Source organism: Lithobates pipiens, unplaced genomic scaffold, assembly GCF_037356315.1.
Source record: "Lithobates pipiens isolate NorthernLeopardFrog02 unplaced genomic scaffold, aLitPip1_a1.2 Scaffold_16, whole genome shotgun sequence".
In the NCBI taxonomy this organism is placed as follows: domain Eukaryota; kingdom Metazoa; phylum Chordata; class Amphibia; order Anura; family Ranidae; genus Lithobates; species Lithobates pipiens.
In genome coordinates, this window is record NW_027507748.1 from 623,460,420 (window position 1) to 623,478,109 (window position 17,690).

A 17,690-nucleotide genomic window follows, 5' to 3' on the forward strand; every position below is an offset into this window, starting at 1 on the left:
GAGAGCAGGTAGCACTTCTGCAATATTTGCTATATCGCCTTAGCTTTTCACTGAAGGGTTTCACTTGTCGCCTGAAATTGTTCAAAATATGCAAACTGAAAACATATTGGGTCCCATCAGCACTGCCTGCTTTGTCTGCTCACAAGATTAAAAAATGCTATTTTAGAATACAGGATTTTTATAGCTCCAACAGTTTTTACAGCGCTTTAAAACCTAAAGTGACGGTTACAATACATTCCAATACAAGACGGTTCAGAAGGCCCTACTCAAGAGATCTTACTATCTAAAAGGAAGGGTCCAGTGATACAGAAGTAGACAACGGTGAGAGCTTGTTCACACATGACTAAATTTCTAATGCTTAACAAATGCTTCTATATCGTTAGTATGGGCGTTAGACTGGCATTTTACAAACGTCAATGAGGAGTTAAAAATTAGTTTAAAATGCTCCCCAAACGCCTTATACGCAGTTTTGAAGCATTTGACGAGCGTAATGTTAACCACTTGCTGACCAGCCACCACACTGTGGCAGGTTGGCTTGGCTGCGCGAATGGCCGGCATTGTACATCGTATATGTACATGGCAATCTGTGGGTGCGCACAGGGGAGCCAATCAGTGGGTCCGGCGAACTCTATGTCCGTTGGCCACCCGTGACTGCTCCACAGAGAGGCAGAACGGGGATCTGTCAGTGTAAACAAAGCAGATCCCCGTTCTGTCAAGGGGGAGTAGAGTGAGATTGTCTGTTCCTAGTGATTTGGAACAGTAATCTCTCTACTTCCTGTCAGTCTACTCCCCCCCCCCCCCCCCAGTTAGAAAGCACCTCCCTAGGGAACATTTAACCCCTTAATCGCCCCGCCATTAATGCATTCCCTGCCTCTGTGTCAATTATACAGTAATTGGTGCATTTTTATAGCATTGATCGCTGTATAAATGTCACTGGTCCCAAAAAAGTGTCAAATCTGTCCACCTCAATGTTGTAGTCCCACTAAAAATCGCAGATCACCGTCATTACTAGTAAAAAAAAAAATAATAAAAATGCCATAAATCTATGCCCTACTGTCTTATTGCAGTTCTTGGAGAAAGGAGTGATAAGATTTCTCTACAGTCATTTTTGCTGCCCCTTTCACAAAGTCATAGTGAAGTTGTCCCTTTCTTGGAGCTGGAATCCCCAAATATTTGTTGTCTTAACAGCTGGGAGAATCTTTTAGGAGAAAACTACACCATTACAGGTACTTGGCTGTGTTACAGCTTTCTCATTGGGGGCATACTGAGAGTTTTGGAAAAGATCTCTCCTTCAGCATCTTTCAAAAAATATCAGAAGTTAACATGCAAATTTGCGTGATATTTTTTTAATCGGAGACCCCGGAGAATAAAGTGGTGGTTGTTTTTATGTTGCATGGTATTTGCGCAGTGGTCTATCAAATGCAAATTTTCAGTAAAAAATACACTTTTAGTGTAAAAGATGTTTCACCGAGTAATAGATACCAAACATGTCATGCTTTAAAATTGCATGCACCCGTGAAACAGCAACAAACAGCGCTACATAAAAAAAACAAAAAAAAACCATAGGCAGCACTTTAAAAGAGGTTACAGGTTACCATTGTAGAGTTACAGAGAAGGTGTGGTGCTAAAATTATTGCAAATGCTGTGATGGTCGCACTGACACCTCAAGTGTGGTACGATTGCCGTTTACATATGGTGTGTGATTTATGTGGGCATTCACCTTTTGTGCCTGAGCATGGGGGGGGAAGGGACACTTTTTTTTTTTTATTTTTTTTTTATTTTTTTTTTATTTTTTTTTTATTTTTTACACTGTACCTTTTTTATTGTGTTTTTTTTTTTTAAATCAAATTTATTGTCATCACAAAGGATGATCTGGGGTCTAAACCCCAGATGTCTCCTCTGGACTCCCAAGCAGCCAATCAAACCGAAATCCGTTTGACCCGGGAGCTTGTAAAGAAGCTGAAACCAGAAGTGACAAAATCCTCATCACTTCCTGTTTGTAACATCACATATGGAAGATACAACATCAGTCCCTGTCTCCCTGTTCAATGCAGGCAATACCGCCGGTCAAATCAGTCGTTGGCTCCCTGATGGGATGGAAAAGCCCTGGAAATGTGGTGATTGAGCGGCTGTATAGGGAATTGCCAGCTGAAGAAAAGCATTGCGATCGTGGTTGTAGCGTCAACTATATGATCCAAATATAACCACATCAGTATGTGTGTGTGTGTGTGTGTGTGTGTGTATGTGTGTGTATGTATGTATATATATATATGTGTGTGTGTGTGTGTGTGTGTGTATATATATATATATATATAATGTGTGTGTGTTGTGCATCGGTATTTGGGTATTTCATTTTTTATTTATTTTTGTAAGTTGTGCTTTTTCAGTTGTTGTATTTTTTGCTTTTTTGTTTGTTTTGGTGTTCCATATTTTCTATTGATCTTCTAACCTTTTGGTTCTTGTAGTAGCCTGTGTTCTTTATCACATTCTTATCTCCTGGTAACTGTTTTTGAGATGTATCCCTGTTTACCTCAAGCTGCATGGGCCAGTCTCATGTTCTTGGAGAGAGCTCAGATCCTCCTATGTGTCAGCATTGCACGTAGCGGGGATAAATATAGAGCCTGTGCTGGTTGTAGGTGTGATTACACAGTCAGGCTAAAAATGACCCCTTTCATACCTCTCAGAGAAACAGTGGGCGTTCTGTAACACATAACCACACAGAGTTTTATGCGGATTTTTGTCCACCTGGGAAACCAGCCTTCCTGAAGACTTAACGATAAGGCAGGAGAAGGCACCAACATGTTGCAGGAGCTTTACTCAACTGTACTCAGAATTCCGAACTTACTATAACTATTGGATTTCTTTCCTCGAGCCTATGGAGACGACCACCATTTGCTGGGGCCGAGCGAGTGTTATCAACTTTATAAAGGGGCTAGGTAGGTGGATATATGTTACATTAGGTGGAGACATGTGATTTGATTTGATCCTTTTTTAAATAATCTATATAGCTCCAACCTTCGTTGTGTGTGCTCTTTGGTGGTAGACACCGTCGCTGAAAGTTGACCTGCAGTTTTCTGCAGAGCCCCCGAGAGGTGGCTGACGGGGACAGTTTTTGAGAGACCCGCTTTGGGCTTGTCAAATTTTTATAAGTGTTGTGTGATTACAGAATAAGAAATGATTCGATTTCAGGAACTGTGAACTATGTGATCTTTACTGCATACTGTGTGTTACCTGTACTGTTTATGTAGTTAAAATGTACCGGTATATAGATTTAAAAATTATATATCCATTTGTTTTAATGAATGTAATGTTTTATTTTGTTTTCCATTTCCTATTTGCTTATTTTTTTTTTTTTTTTTTTGCTTTGTGTTATGTTTTTAAGTTTGGAATTTGGTTGATATTGCCCATGCAATGACATATGGACAGGATTTCACTGAAATGTAATGTGCCAATGTAGCGAGCTGAAACACAGTTTTATACAACTTGTCCTTTACAGTACCGAAGGCCACGTTACATAGCTAAACCCAAGAACAAAAATGATAGTATTAGGGATCCTAAGATGTGGTGGCTGCATTTGTTTTCACCTTCTTTTTTTTACTTTTCTCTTCTTTTAACCTGATAATCCTGTCATTAACTGGCATCCTGTTATAGGCTAACAACCGTACTGAGCAGCACTGTCACTCTAGCACAGGGAGTGTGTTAGGACTACATAACACCTCCCTCTTTTGAATAATGGGTTGGTTGTAGTCCACAGAGATGGCAGATAACAGTGCTGAGCAGAAAGTATAGGAAGTTATCAGCTCACACGATTTGTTGTTGGATAAACAACTTTTTGGCAGTTGTCAAACGGGTATAATTAAACACATCACATGATATATTTAACAGAGCAAAATGAAGCAAAGAAGGGAAATATAGTATAGTATGTAGTATGAGTTTTCATACACTTTAACATTATGAAATTGCATGGAACTAACTATAGGCTAAGTTCACAAAGTTTTACATAAGGATATAACTTTTAATATTCAGTTGTATGAGCCATTTTCAAATCTCATTGGATTTAGATGCAAAAAATTGTCACATTTTTGAAAATCCAGATTCTTATTCCAGTGTTATAAATTTGTGACTTCACTGTCCTGAATCCCAGAGAATCAGACAGATTAGTACAATGAACCAGTTTTATTTATTTAGCTCTAAAATTGACTTGAGCTACATGTGATATGCTAGTTTCAAGCTTATTTTTTTATTTGATTTTTTTGAAAATGCTGATGATTGTTGGTTGTTTTTTTGTAAAGTGGAGAATAGCCTCAGTAAAGCATTAAAGAGAGAAAAAATGTTTTATAAAACCGCATTGGCTGAGTGGTTTTCCAGTAACTACAAAGGAGATCAGATCTAAATGTTAATAAGTATAGCTAAAGCCAGTCCAGGCTCTGAAAAGATCCAGACCGTACAGTTGGGATCCACACATATGCCTGGACTGGCAGCTGGCTCAGCGAACCACTGAGAGGCTGAGCCAGCTGCTCCCGCCCCCTGCACAGCCCACTGCTACAGTGAGTGCTGGAGGGGCAGAGTGAGAGCCGGTGACTGGTCTACTGATTGATTTCTGTACAGCTGCCCTGTTGGAAAATTTTTGCTCGATCAGCTAAATCGGCTATAGCCTGCAACACTGATCAGTGTATTCTGATGGTGGGTAAGTCTCCCCACTGTCAGAATGAATACAATAGCCCAGCGGGGAGGAGTTCCCCATCCACCATGAATGTGTGAATGGGGGAATCAAGGCTTCTTTTTCTCTTTCAACCCCCTGGTTGAATACAAAATAAACAAATGCTGTATGGGCTGCCTATGAATACAGACAGGGGTCATGCGTTAACCTGTGCATGTGCCATGCAGCTTGCCTCATGTTTTAAACAAACAGATTTCTGACGCTGGAATGTATTGATTTCCACTACTATAAGTTGTATGGACAGGTCAACAAACGGCACCATGATACGACATGATCAATGCACATCTAATGCAGGTGAAAAACACAATATGCGGGTAGGAAGGCTTATAGTGCTTGTAATTTAGCCAAAAAAACGCTGTAATTCTAAAATCACTGTATTCTTCTTATTGCTATGGCTGATTTGCATGTTGCAGGTCTGTAAATTCTAAACGAAAAAGGCGCATCTTTGTATGAAGCCGGTTTCTAGTTTGAGACAGCTGGCACTGCACGCCATGTCAGACAAACCATCACGTTTGGAAAGTCACAGCCTGTCGCTTCCACAGAACATTAAGCTGGTTCTGGCTGTTGGCCTGAGAATCTTAGCAATGGAATGTCATGTATGGAAAGAGAGCCTGGTATTTGCTTTCTTCTCTTTTCTGCTTGAAATGAAACGCAGAAACATGACATATGCGGTTTTCATGTAGCACGGTTCAAATAGTTTTCCTCCGGACAATATAAGGCATGTGTCCTGCTAGTGAATAATGATTTTAAAAATGTACATTGCCGTTCATTATTACATGTATTCAAGCTCTCAGCCCTTTCACTTGTATGGGTTATACCAAGGGTCACCAAACTATGTCCCCCTTTAAGATTTGATCGGGCCTGCAGCTCGGGTCAGTGGCGTATCCTAATGTGCACACATTGAGGATTAAGGTCAGCAGAGGCTTCCTATGTTCTCTGCATGAACCTCCCACCTCCCTATGTAACAGGGGACTTTGTGGGGACATGTATGGAGATGTTTTTTGGCCCATAAATATTTGTAAAATAATAATGTGGCACTTGTACTGAAAACGTTTGGAGACCCGCAGGTAACATCTGACTGGTTTCTATGGATTGCTATTTGTTTCATCCCCTGTCCTACAGAAATTATTCCTATAGATTAGAGCTGCACGATTAATCGTCAAGAATCATTATCGCAATTTTTTTCCATGTTGCTATCTTGACAAAAGTGTTTCATGATTCTTGCTATGCAAATAATTCTCTCTGCTCTTCTGAAGCCACAGCTGTCAAAAGAAAGGAAGGAAAAAATGGGCAGTCTGCCAAGAATCACAAAATTTTTTAGCAGTGGAACGAAGTCTAAACATTGTAATGATTTGTCAAAGGAATAGACTTCAGTGTGTGAGTGAGGAAAGTTTAACCACTTAAAGCGTCCGTCGTTTTTTTTTTTTTTAAAGCCAGCAGCTACAAATACTGCAGCTGCTGACTTTTAAAATAGTGACACATACCCGCCCAGAGCGCCCGCGATGTCGGCACCCGAAGCCGATCTCTCGATCGTCTCTCGGGTGCTGCCGCCGCCATCTTGGCTATGGGAATCAGGAAGTGGAGCCTTACGGCTTTATTTCCCGGTTCCCTACTGCGCATGCGTGAGTCGCGCTGCGCAATAAGGATGGTCCCCGCTGTCTCTGGGATCCGTGTGTTTCCCAGCAGGCAGCGGGGGACTTTCGGAAAGGGGCGTAGATTCTGCGGAAAGGGGAGAACCTTCTGCAGAATCTACGCCGGAAGTGGATGCAGATACCTGTACTGTACAGGTACCTGCACCCCCCTCCTCCCTGAAAGGTGCCAATTGTGGCGCCAGAGGGGGGGAGGATTCCAATGAGCGGAAGGTCCACTTTAGTGTGGACCTCCGCTTTAAACACTAGACCTTATTCTGACAATTCTTGGTTTCAAGTTAAAATCATTTTTTTTTGCTAGAAAATGACTTGGAACCCCCAAACATAATATATAAATATATATATTATAACTTTTTGTTTTTGTTTTTTTTAGTAGAGACTTTAGAGAATAAAATGGTGGTTGTTGCAATATTTTATGTCTTTCAAATGCAATTTTGTAGGAAAAAAAATAGTAAAAAAAAAAAACAGTAAAGTTAGCCCTTTTTTTTGTACAATGTGAAAGATTTTACATTGCGAGAATCGGGATCTTTTTATTCTAAACAAAAAAAAATTGTGATTTTTCATTTTGGCCAGAATCGTGCAGCGCTACTATAGATTCATCCAGAAGACCCTGGAGAGACCACAAAATGCAGTCCAATCCAGAAAGCCTAAGGTGCATTATTCAGCGTGTCCAGACTTTGTACAATTTCTTAACAGAACCATGCAGTATTATGAAAAGTTTTTCATTTATCAGGTTTCCACTTGACCTACGTTATACTTGGCAATGCTGATTTCTATGCCTTTGCCAAGCTCCGTTTGGCTGCCATCATGATAAAAATGTTAAAGAGGAACTGCAGTCTGCTCACATAATTTGTACTAAAAAAATCTTTACCATTCTGAAGCTTCCCTCCAACCACTTTGCAAATTATTTTATATATACTGTGAATCTTCCTCCACTAAGTCTGGCTGTAGCTATTTTAACTGTAGGAAGCTGAAGCTGTTGCCTGTTAATTTTCTGGATTTACAAAGACACACAGAGGCACACCTCCAGCTCTGCCACCCTGCACTTCTCATTGGCCCTCTTATGACTCATCCCCCCTCCCTTCCTGGCAAACTCTCACAAGAGAGAGAGGGAGAGCTGTGCATGATGCCATAAGCATAGGCTAATGACCAGACGAGAAACAGGAAGTGGATTGTATAAGGTATTTACTGGCAGAATTTTTTTTTTATTATCCAAAGTTAAAACAACAAGGGCAGAAGATTTAATAGATGGAAAGTTGAAAAAAATGACTGAAGGTCCTCTTAAGTTTAAATTACATTGCACAAGTTTTTTTTAGATTTAATAAGGCTCCCCAAAGATTCTTCCTGGTGGTGCTTCTGCCTAATTCCAGGTTTACACATGTCCGGCTGTGATTTGCATTGTGGCGTCCGGTGCGGTTTCACCGGTTCAGGTGCAAATTTTTTTTTTTATTTAAATTTGCACCTAAACCGGAACCAAAATTGCACAGGACCCTTTTCCCTTTTTTAAAAATGGACCTAGGTCGCCCCAGACATGTGTAAACCAGATCCATTGCATGCTGGTCAAGTTCATGTTAAGCGAATTAGGTGCCGATAAAAACGCATCCGATTCGCATATACGTGAACTGAGCCTAAAACCGTATACAACATTGTATAAGGCTATAATATAAGCCTAGCCTACTCTCTGACTGAAAATAAACTTTCAATGATCTTTCCTTTAGCAAAGTTATGGTCAGAACTGCATGCAGGAAAAAGCAAAAGATTGGGCTTGCATCTATGGGATCAGTTTGATATCGATCTGTCATCCTTCTGAGATCATTTGCAATTCACTGACCTGCAGTTGATAACTTCCTGACGTGCATTTGACCTATTTTAAGTGAGTTTTGCATTCCATGGACTTGCATGGAAATACAAAACCTGCTTGAAGCAAACAAAAACCTTTTGACATGGGCCCTATTCTCCAGCAGCCCAGCCAGACAAGGGGGTTCATTTACTAAACCTGGAGAGTGCAAAACCTGATGCAGCTTCCATGTTTATTTTCAAAGCTTAATTGAACAAGTGGAAGTTGAAAGCTGATTGGCTACCGAGCACAGATTTTGGCACTCTCCAGTTTTAGTAAATCAACCCCAAAGTGTCATTTACGGTTACTGGAAATAGGCAGGAGAACCTCGCTGGCAGTTTACAGGACACGTGACTTCATCAGGGGGCCACTCTGTACCTCATTCTTTTTCATTTAAAAAAAGTAAACAAAAAAAAGGCAGCGCTGTTCATGTAGCAGAGGGGTGGATTGGAGGGAAGTTCACTTGGAGGGTAAGGCCCCCATACACACTTGTAGCGGTCATAACCCTTGCAGGGTGGCCTTAACTTTTGTGCTTACCGATTTACCTCCACTTGGCCTGTTCTTCCACGTCTAGGGGTTCCCAGGGTTGATACCCAACAACTTTGGAAGCTGACACCAATAAAGTCCTTTTCAAAGGTTTTTATTTTCAGGGGCAACATCCAACAAACAGTCTCGTATGGGAACAGAGGGCACAGGTGAAGAACTTGGGCACCTTGAACTGCAAATATAACAGTCTCTAATACAACCCAGAGAGTAGCCACTCGCAGCTGCGCGCTTCAAGGCTGAACAAATCTCTAGCCAGAGATTATGGCAATCAGCACTTTGATTCAGAACTTGTGGAATCTCTGACCTTGAACAAGTTGTAACTGAAAGTGAACAGGAACCTTTTTCCTCAGTACCCGGAATGTTCTCTGTCTCCTTGACAGTACTGGAAAAGCGTGAATTTGTCAATGTCCTTCACAATTCAGTAACCAGGCACTTCTCAGGATGCCAGCTTGTTGACCCTCCTCCGAAGAGTGCTCCCCTGGTCACTTGCATGAGCTGCGGTGCCCCTCCAAGCCGAGAGCACACCCGGACACCTTGAATCCTCCCTCAGTTACTGCGCCTCAGACCAGCTGGTTCCGAGACTCGGGAACAGACAGATCCCCACCCCAGACCAGTCTATTGGGGTCAACCAACTGAAGCATGTTGCGGAGCGGCGAACGCTCCCGTGACCGGGACCCCTCGCGGGGCTACCCCAGTCCAGAATCAGGAACAGACCGCTAGGGCCTCACAAAACGGAAAAAAAAACAGAACACGTGACTTCAGCATCTTAAGTACCCTTCCCCAGATTCCTCCAGCGGGGCCTGGCGCACACACTGATTCGCTCCGGGGAAGCTGATACCCAAAACGTCCAACCAGGCCTGGTTCTGGCCTGTCATGTGTGCCTCACCGTACACTCTAACACAGCCCAGCCAGACTGATGTCAAATTTAACCTACACAATTAACCCTCAGAACCCCATTACTGTTCTGAGGCAAAAAAAAACGAAATTTACACACTATTCGATTTTCTGCAGATTTTTGTCTTCAGATTTACCAAAACCATGTATCAAGGGCCTGCCTGATTGCATACACATTGAAACTCTTAAGGTTTGACCTCATATTATATGGTTTTGGTAAATCTGAAGACAACAATCTGCAGAAAATCTAATAGTATGTATGGGGTCTTAAAATATGCTTTACCGAAACCCCCAGGCATCTGCAAAAACGCACGTCATGCAGTTCAGTGCGCTGTGTTTTTGGAAAGGAGTCGGGTACAACTTTTCTGCATTTCTCTTTTGTAGGTCAGTCCATTGAAATTAATGGGCTGCCCTACAAGGGAACATGGGAAACATGTTCTGATATGTGCCCGCACAGTGTTTAAGGCAGGGGTCTCTTTTTAAGTGGTGGCCCTCCAGCTGTTACAAAACTACAAGTCCCATCATACCTCTGCCTGTGGGAGTCATGCTTGTAATTGTTAGCCCTACAATGCCTCATGGGACTTGTAGTTTTGCAACAGCTGGAGGGCCACCAGTTTGAGACCCCTGGTTTAAGGCCTCCTTCACATGGGAGATTTCTTGCATCCAGGCTCCAACATCGGTCCCTGACCGCTTGGTGTGCAGATACATATGCAAACGGTGACATTTGCTGCCAGCCTGTCATTACTTGGCACGGCTGAGCGGCTACCATTGTACTTATGCCTCCCATTCCGTCTGCAAGAATCCACTGATTCTTGCCACTGGAATACAATGTATGCAGGTAAATGCCCATGTGAGGGAGGCCTAAAGCAGAACTTCAGCAAAAAGTACCAAAATGAATAGTGTATAAAGAAAATAAATAAATTCACCCTCAAGCTAGAGGCTCCCATCCCCCAAAGTATTTTTTTTTTCGCTGCCTCTAGATACCCTGGGTCTGATGAGCAACAATAATTAACCCTTCCTTTGAGCCCACGGTTTTCCTGGGACCCCCCCTTCCCCAAGCCTGTGTCTGGACAGTGAAAGGAGATGCAGTAGAGTGATGAGCTCCTCTCTCTCTCACTCTCTGCTTTCTCCTCCTATCAACATACTACTTGTCAGCACATGACCCGATTGGCTCCTTGTGCTGCTTTTCCCTCTCACGCTCCAGCCCTGCTGTACAGGGACTGCAAGAGACTGATGTCAGGTCAAATCCAGGCACTTACACTGCTTGTATGTAAAATATAGCTTTAATAATGTGTTAATGATTACAGAGCTGCGTTGATTTGTGTTGTTTATATCTGCCTAGTGTTTAGCTTTTGTTTATGCTCATAGGGCATTTTATCAAATCTCTTCTAGAAAGATGGAGCTCTTTCAACATGTAGGCTCCATGCACACTTGAGCTCATAAATGGCAATTTTTTGGAGTTTGGACGTTTTTTTAATTTACATTTTTTAACAGCCCATAAACTCCACTCTGTTATCCTGTGTGTTCATACTATGTGCACACATGGACGTTTTTGAACTTTTATCAGCAGTGGCGTTTATGGCCTGTTATCTGAATGCCATAAAATCGAGTTCAGGGAGTCGTTTTTCTGACTACAAAAAACCTCAAACGCTCATTATTAACGCTAACAAACGTTAATATATGCTAAAAATGTGGCTCACCAGCAGTTTTTAACATTTTTAGTCCTAAAAATAATAAATGCTAAAAAATGCTAATGTGGAAAAATGCTAAAAAAGCGCTAATAACCACTATTGCAAAAACGTTAATGGTGAGACTCACTGCAAAGCTACTGGCGTTTTTATAACGTTATTTTAACGTCCAGTGTGCATGGAGCCGTATATCTACTGGAAATGGTCCAATGCTTTCAACTGTTAGTATAATGTGTGTTTATGGAAACTTTCATAAACAAGTAGGATGTGATATAAAGGGCTGTTTCAGTAGCAAGTTTCCATTTCCCAGACAGCTCTTGCGTGCCGTTTATTTACCAGAAGTCGGGCTGATATGTAAACCTGCATATAATGCTAATCCAGCCTTCATACTAGTGATTCACTGCCACATACAAGGGCGCACTTTGTTCTTCCCAATGATTGGTGTTCATGTATCTTGTGCATGGGTAATGGAACTAATAATGGTGAGGGGAAATGGACTGCTTCCAATCCAGAAACTGCATTGTGAATATTGGACACAAAAGTGGAAATCTGGATATAGTTGTTTTGCTCTAAAGGTTGAGTACTGTCTCTTTCCTTTTTTTAAATCAATGAAAAGCATTTGACTTGCACAAGAAACAGCCTAACAACATTCGTTTCTTTGTCCCATTCACATAGAACAAGTGTACATGCATTCTCACTGGGCAAATTGCTAGGCAAATATTTTTTATACGTTTACCCCTAATTTTCTTACAATTGCTTGGGGATACATGGGGGTTGCTGATGCTGACTTTCATCTGAAATGGCTAGTTGCTTGACTAAGATGGTCATTATGACAACCAGGCAAATGGTATTTTCCTAATGAGAATTTGGCTATGAATTTGTGCTTCTATCAGGAAGATTTCCTTCCTTGCTATACACAAAACTTTTTTATTTTTTTTAATTTTTTTTATTTTGAGGGTTCTAACCCCTGCAAGTTTTTATTTATTTAATTTTTTGCCATCTGTGTCCCATTGGGGAGATTTCCCTTACTTTTCTGTCACATAGCCAAACAGGAAGTGAGAGGAAATAGCTGCAAATTAAAGTAGAAGTCCACCCTAACACTAAAATCCCTGCATCTACAGACATCCATGATCTAAGACTAACCTATCTATCCCTGCAAAGAAGAAATCTGTATACATACCTTTCCTGAAGCCGATCAGACACGATCCCATGCTGAGCTGTCAGCTGCGGCTTCTCTGTGGAGGCAGGCGCAGAGGACACAGCCGACAACGGAAGTTCCATAGTAAGTCTATGGGTGATGTCACTTCCCATTTTTTCACAGCCGTTGTCAGCTGTGTCCTCCCACCGCTGGAGATCGAATCGGCTTCAAAAAAAGGTTTGTGTGATTATTTCTTCTTTACACGGATAGATAGATTAGTGTCAGACTGTGGATGTCTATAGATGCAGGGACTATACAGTTAGGCTGGACTTACACTTTAAGGGAATCCCTTGGGGCCCCCTCAGGAAACCAGAGCCAGTGTGCCATTGGAAGTGTGGAAGAAGCTAAAGACTTTGCTAGTCTAATGAGGACCTCTAAGGCCAAAGATCGCTGATATTCTTCAATAAGTAATGGGTTGTGAAGCATAGCGGGTGTAAAGATGGTGAAAGTCATTGGGCGCCAGACACTTCTTGGATATAAAAGAGGTTTTCTCCTAATAGTACTTTTTTAGTATTTTTGGGGGAAAGAGGGTTATGGCTAGGACACCCTTAAGTAGTTGTAGATTCAATTGGCAGACTCCGAGACTTCAATAGAAGGACAGCCATGCAGGGAAAGGCCCCAGCAAGGTGCTACATCTGCACATGCAGGAATGCTGGCTCCTGTGGCAACAGTCTTTAACAGTTTCTAACTCAGCTTAACTACAACTGCTTCTTGTAGTTCTTCAACACTGAGCTCCTGATCTTTCACTAGACCCTCTGATTCACTGACTCTGAATTCCTTGAGCTCCTCTGATCTGTGCGGTGGTATCTCCCTTACACGTCCACCACGCTTCCCTGCTGGGTCCCTAGCTTGGCACTCCAGAGTCTTCTCAAGTGTCACCCCTGCTGACTCAGTCCCTGGCTCGACACACAAGGCTGCTCTGCAAGCGTCACCTCCAGTGGTTGGTTCCCTGACTAGATCAACGCCTAAAGTTTCCTGATTCTCCACCTGTTCAGTGAGAATACTACTCCGGTACTTGCTCCATTTACTCACTATGGTCTCTGGTAAAGGTGGTTGGTCCCTTAGTGGTGACAGCTCCCCTTCTACCTCCGACCAATGACAGGTTCTCCGGCTGGCAGAACCATCACTTCTGGTTGGACTGCAAACCACAATCCCAACCCTGTGCTGCTCTCTTACTTCTGAATAGGCCCACACATGGCCTAGCAGCCCGGGGCACATGACACGTGTCCACCCAGACAGCCGTCCAGGTGGCACAGAACATGGATCACCTGACTCCACCCAAATATATAGGTTCTCCCGGCAGGCTAAGGTATTTAAGAAAACCCATGCCCATTAGCTGAGACACCCCACATACTCATAACATGACCTTGGGTTGCCCTTCTCATGTCTAGTACCATCAAGTACCCTGCCACCTAGTGGTAGAAGCGAAAAGTGCAACAAGGCCAAACTTAGGGAAAAATCCAATAAATCTCTATCAATAAACCAGGATAACTACTCTTGGCTAGTAAATTTCTGAGGCGCTCCCTGCCTAAGCTACAGGGTACTACAAAAGATTTCTCCTCTACTACTTTTCTGAGAACAACCCAAAATGTGTTTTTTTTTTTTTTTTTTTTTTTTTTTTTTTTTTTTACTTTCAATGATAGGGTGATTTACCCTTTTTGTCCCGTTTTCCACTAACGGGGGCACACCCTAATCGGTGTGCTAATTCATCTCTACTCTGTTAAAAACTAAAAAAAAGTTTTGCCTTTAGTTATTCTTGAATAGAACTGCAGTAGTATTGAACTTTCCCTGCATGTTTGTTTGGATGAGATTTGTAGATATGACCCTTCAATTGCTTAACCCAAATGCACTGTACGGTTTATATTTCTTTGAAGCTGAAAATGTACTTTTAGTGTCACTAAATATTAATAGACTTTGTTTATTTGAAATGTAGAAAAAGCAAGACGCTCAGTAGTAAATGTGTCCTTTTTCTCTTTTGTGCGTTTTTTAGCTTCTCCAGTGGGCAACGGATACATCAAACCACAAGTTCAGCCAGTATCCAGTGCGCAAAGGGAAAAGGGGCCACCAACCATGTTGCCCATTAGCATAGACCCGGAGAGCAAACCCGGGGAGTACATACTGAAGAGTTTATTTGCTAATTTTACTACCCAAGCGGAACGCAAGATTCGTATCATAATGGCAGAACCCCTGGTAAGTGACTCAAATGCTATTATTGTCTGAGTTTCTTTTTTTTTATTCAAGGAAGAAGATTTTCTTTAAAGAGGCTTTGAATAAGCAAAGTCACGGAATGTCTTTCTTACCCCACGCCTAACCCACTAATATTCACCTTTTAGAGCCTTACCTTTTTGCTTCTCCAGCTGGCACAGTCACCTTAAAATGCCTGGTGCTTTCCAGTATGGTATAACAAAAGAAACTCATCGCAGCCAGTTCTCTGGCCTGAAAAGCCAGTTGGCATGGGGAAGGTGAATACAAGTGGAAAGGGGTGTACTTTAAAGTGAATCTGCCACTTTGTCCTAAATGGCCAAATCAACAGCACCTCTTTAATCTTAAACAAGTAGGCTGGAACTGTTTTGGTCAAAAGGAACTTTTATACAGAGCAATGGACTTTGTGGATTAATATCTAAAGAAAGTATGCCTGCATTGCAAACGGCAGCCAGTTTCTGCTTTTTTCTTTTTTTAAATGTGCACTAGATGTATGAAGTCCAGCGTGTCGTCCTTTTACTACTAAAGAAAAAAAAAAAAAAAAAAAAAAAAAGGAACATCAGTACAGCATCCGCCTAAATCCAACAGTGAAAACTAACAGAAACCTCATAAGGGAAATGATCTCATGCTTTCAATCTGCAGCTCTGTCATTTTCTGTAAAATGCAATGCAATATGGCTACCTGGAGGTGTTCTGTGCACAGAATGTGGTCAGAACGCCCCCCAGAAACATAACGCTTGTGAGATTGGCTCACTGATTTTCCCAGAAGTCTGGCCTAGGATAAAAGCCAGATATGAGGCATCCCCTGCAACATTTTTTTTTTTTTTTTTTTTCTTGATAAGATGTTCCCAATAGAAAATCTCATGTAAATGAATGCAGACCCTGAAATTGAATTCAGTTACCACATAGGCACAGGCAACACACAGTGATTTATTCAGAATAACAAAAGGTAGCAATCTGCAACAAACTTTGTTAAAATCCTTGCAATGTATATAGATCACCCAGAGGGGAATGTTTTTTTTTTTTTTTTTTTCTCAGCAAAAGTGAAATGACTGTTTAACCACTTCAGCTCCGGACCAATAAACACCTTAAGGACTAGAGGTCTTTTTGCAATTTCGCACTGCGCTGCTTTAACTGGTAATTGCGCGGTCATGCAATATTGCACCCAAACGAAATTTGCGTCCTTTTCTTCCCACAAATAGAGCTTTCTTTTGATGGTATTTGATTGCCTCTGCGATTTTTTTTTTTTGCGATATAAATGGAAAAAGAGCGAAAATTTTGAAAACAAAAGATATTTTCTTCTTTTTGTTATAAGAAAAATCGAATAAACTAAATTTTAGTCATACATTGAGGGCAAAATTTATTCAGCCACATGTCTTTAGTAAAAAAAATGTCAATAAGCGTATATTTTTTGGTTTGCGCAAAAGTTATAGCGTCTACAAACTAGAGTACATTTTCTGGAATTTACACAGCTTTTAATTTATGACTGCCGATCTCATTTCTTGAGGTGCTAAAATGGCAGGGCAGTACAAATCCCCCCCAAATGACCCCATTTTGGAAAGTAGACACCCCAAGGAAATTGCTGATGGGTATGTTGAGCCCATTGAATATTTATTTTTTTTGTCCTAAGGGATTGAATAATGACAAAAAAAAAAAAAAAAAATTTTTTTTACAAAAAGTTGTCACTAAATGATATATTGCTCACACATGCCATGGTTATATGTGAAATGACACCCCAAAATACATTCTGCTGCTTCTCCCGAGTACGGGGATACCACATGTGTGGGACTTTTTGGGAGTCTAGTCGCGCACGGCACCCCGAAAACCAATCACCACCTTCAGGATTTCTAAGGGTGCAAATTTTTGATTTAACTCCTCACTACCTATCACAGTTTCGAAGGCCATAAAATGCCAAAATAGCACAAAACCCCCCCAAATGACCCCATTTTGGAAAGTAGACACCCCAAGCTATTTACTGAGAGGCATGTTGAGTCCATGGAATATTTTATATTTTGCCAAAAGTTGCGGGAATATTACAAACTTTTTTTTTTTTGCACAAAGTTGTCACTAAATGATATATTGCTCACACATGCTATGGGCAGAAGTCAAATTACACCCCAAAATAAATTCTGCTGCTTCTCCCGAGTACAGGGATACCACATGTGGGGGACTTTTTGGGAGCCTAGTTAACTAGCTACCTAGCGACACTAGCGACACTGATGCAGCGTTCAGAAAAATTATCGCTTAGTGACACTGGCAAAAGGGGGTGAAAGGGTTAACTAGCGGAAATCAGGGGGTTAAAACCATTATTGGGTAGTATATCGGGGTACCTAGCGCTATAAAAACCTGGCGGTGAACCTAAAAAAATAACTAGCTACCTAGCGACTGTAGCGACACTAATGCAGCGATCAGAAAAACGATCGCTTAGTGACACTGGCAAAAGGGGGTGAAAGGGTTAACTAGCGGCAATCAGGGGGTTAAAAACATTATTGGGTAGTATATCGGGGTACCTAGCGATATAAAAACCTGGCGGTGAACCTAAAAAAATAACTAGCTACCTAGCGACACATGCAGCGATCAGAAAAATTATCGCTTAGTGACACTGGCAAAAGGGGGTGAAAGGGTTAACTAGCGGCAATCAGGGGGTTAAAACCATTATTGGGTAGTATATCGGGGTACCTAGCGCTATAAAAACCTGGCGGTGAACCTAAAAAAATAACTAGCTACCTAGCGACTGTAGCGACACTAATGCAGCGATCAGAAAAACGATCGCTTAGTGACACTGGCAAAAGGGGGTGAAAGGGTTAACTAGCGGCAATCAGGGGGTTAAAAACATTATTGGGTAGTATATCGGGGTACCTAGCGATATAAAAACCTGGCGGTGAACCTAAAAAAATAACTAGCTACCTAGCGACTGTAGCGACACTAATGCAGCGATCAGAAAAACGATCGCTTAG

General features: G+C 41.6%; 1 protein-coding gene across 9 annotated transcripts in view; it reads left to right on the top strand.

Moving 5' to 3' along the window:
* The window catches only part of FRY (FRY microtubule binding protein), a 590,409-nt gene that overhangs the window by 321,414 nt on the left and 251,305 nt on the right, over nucleotides 1-17,690 (top strand). For 8 of the 9 annotated variants that reach the window (XM_077484108.1, XM_077484099.1, XM_077484100.1 and 5 more), the window contains one exon: nucleotides 14,523-14,722. In XM_077484108.1, the coding sequence (XP_077340234.1) occupies nucleotides 14,603-14,722 (120 nt within the window). In that variant the 5' untranslated portion in view covers nucleotides 14,523-14,602. Of the gene's footprint in view, nucleotides 1-2,723; nucleotides 2,937-14,522; nucleotides 14,723-17,690 lie in introns of those variants that run through there. The other variant, XM_077484104.1, reaches the window with a different exon arrangement.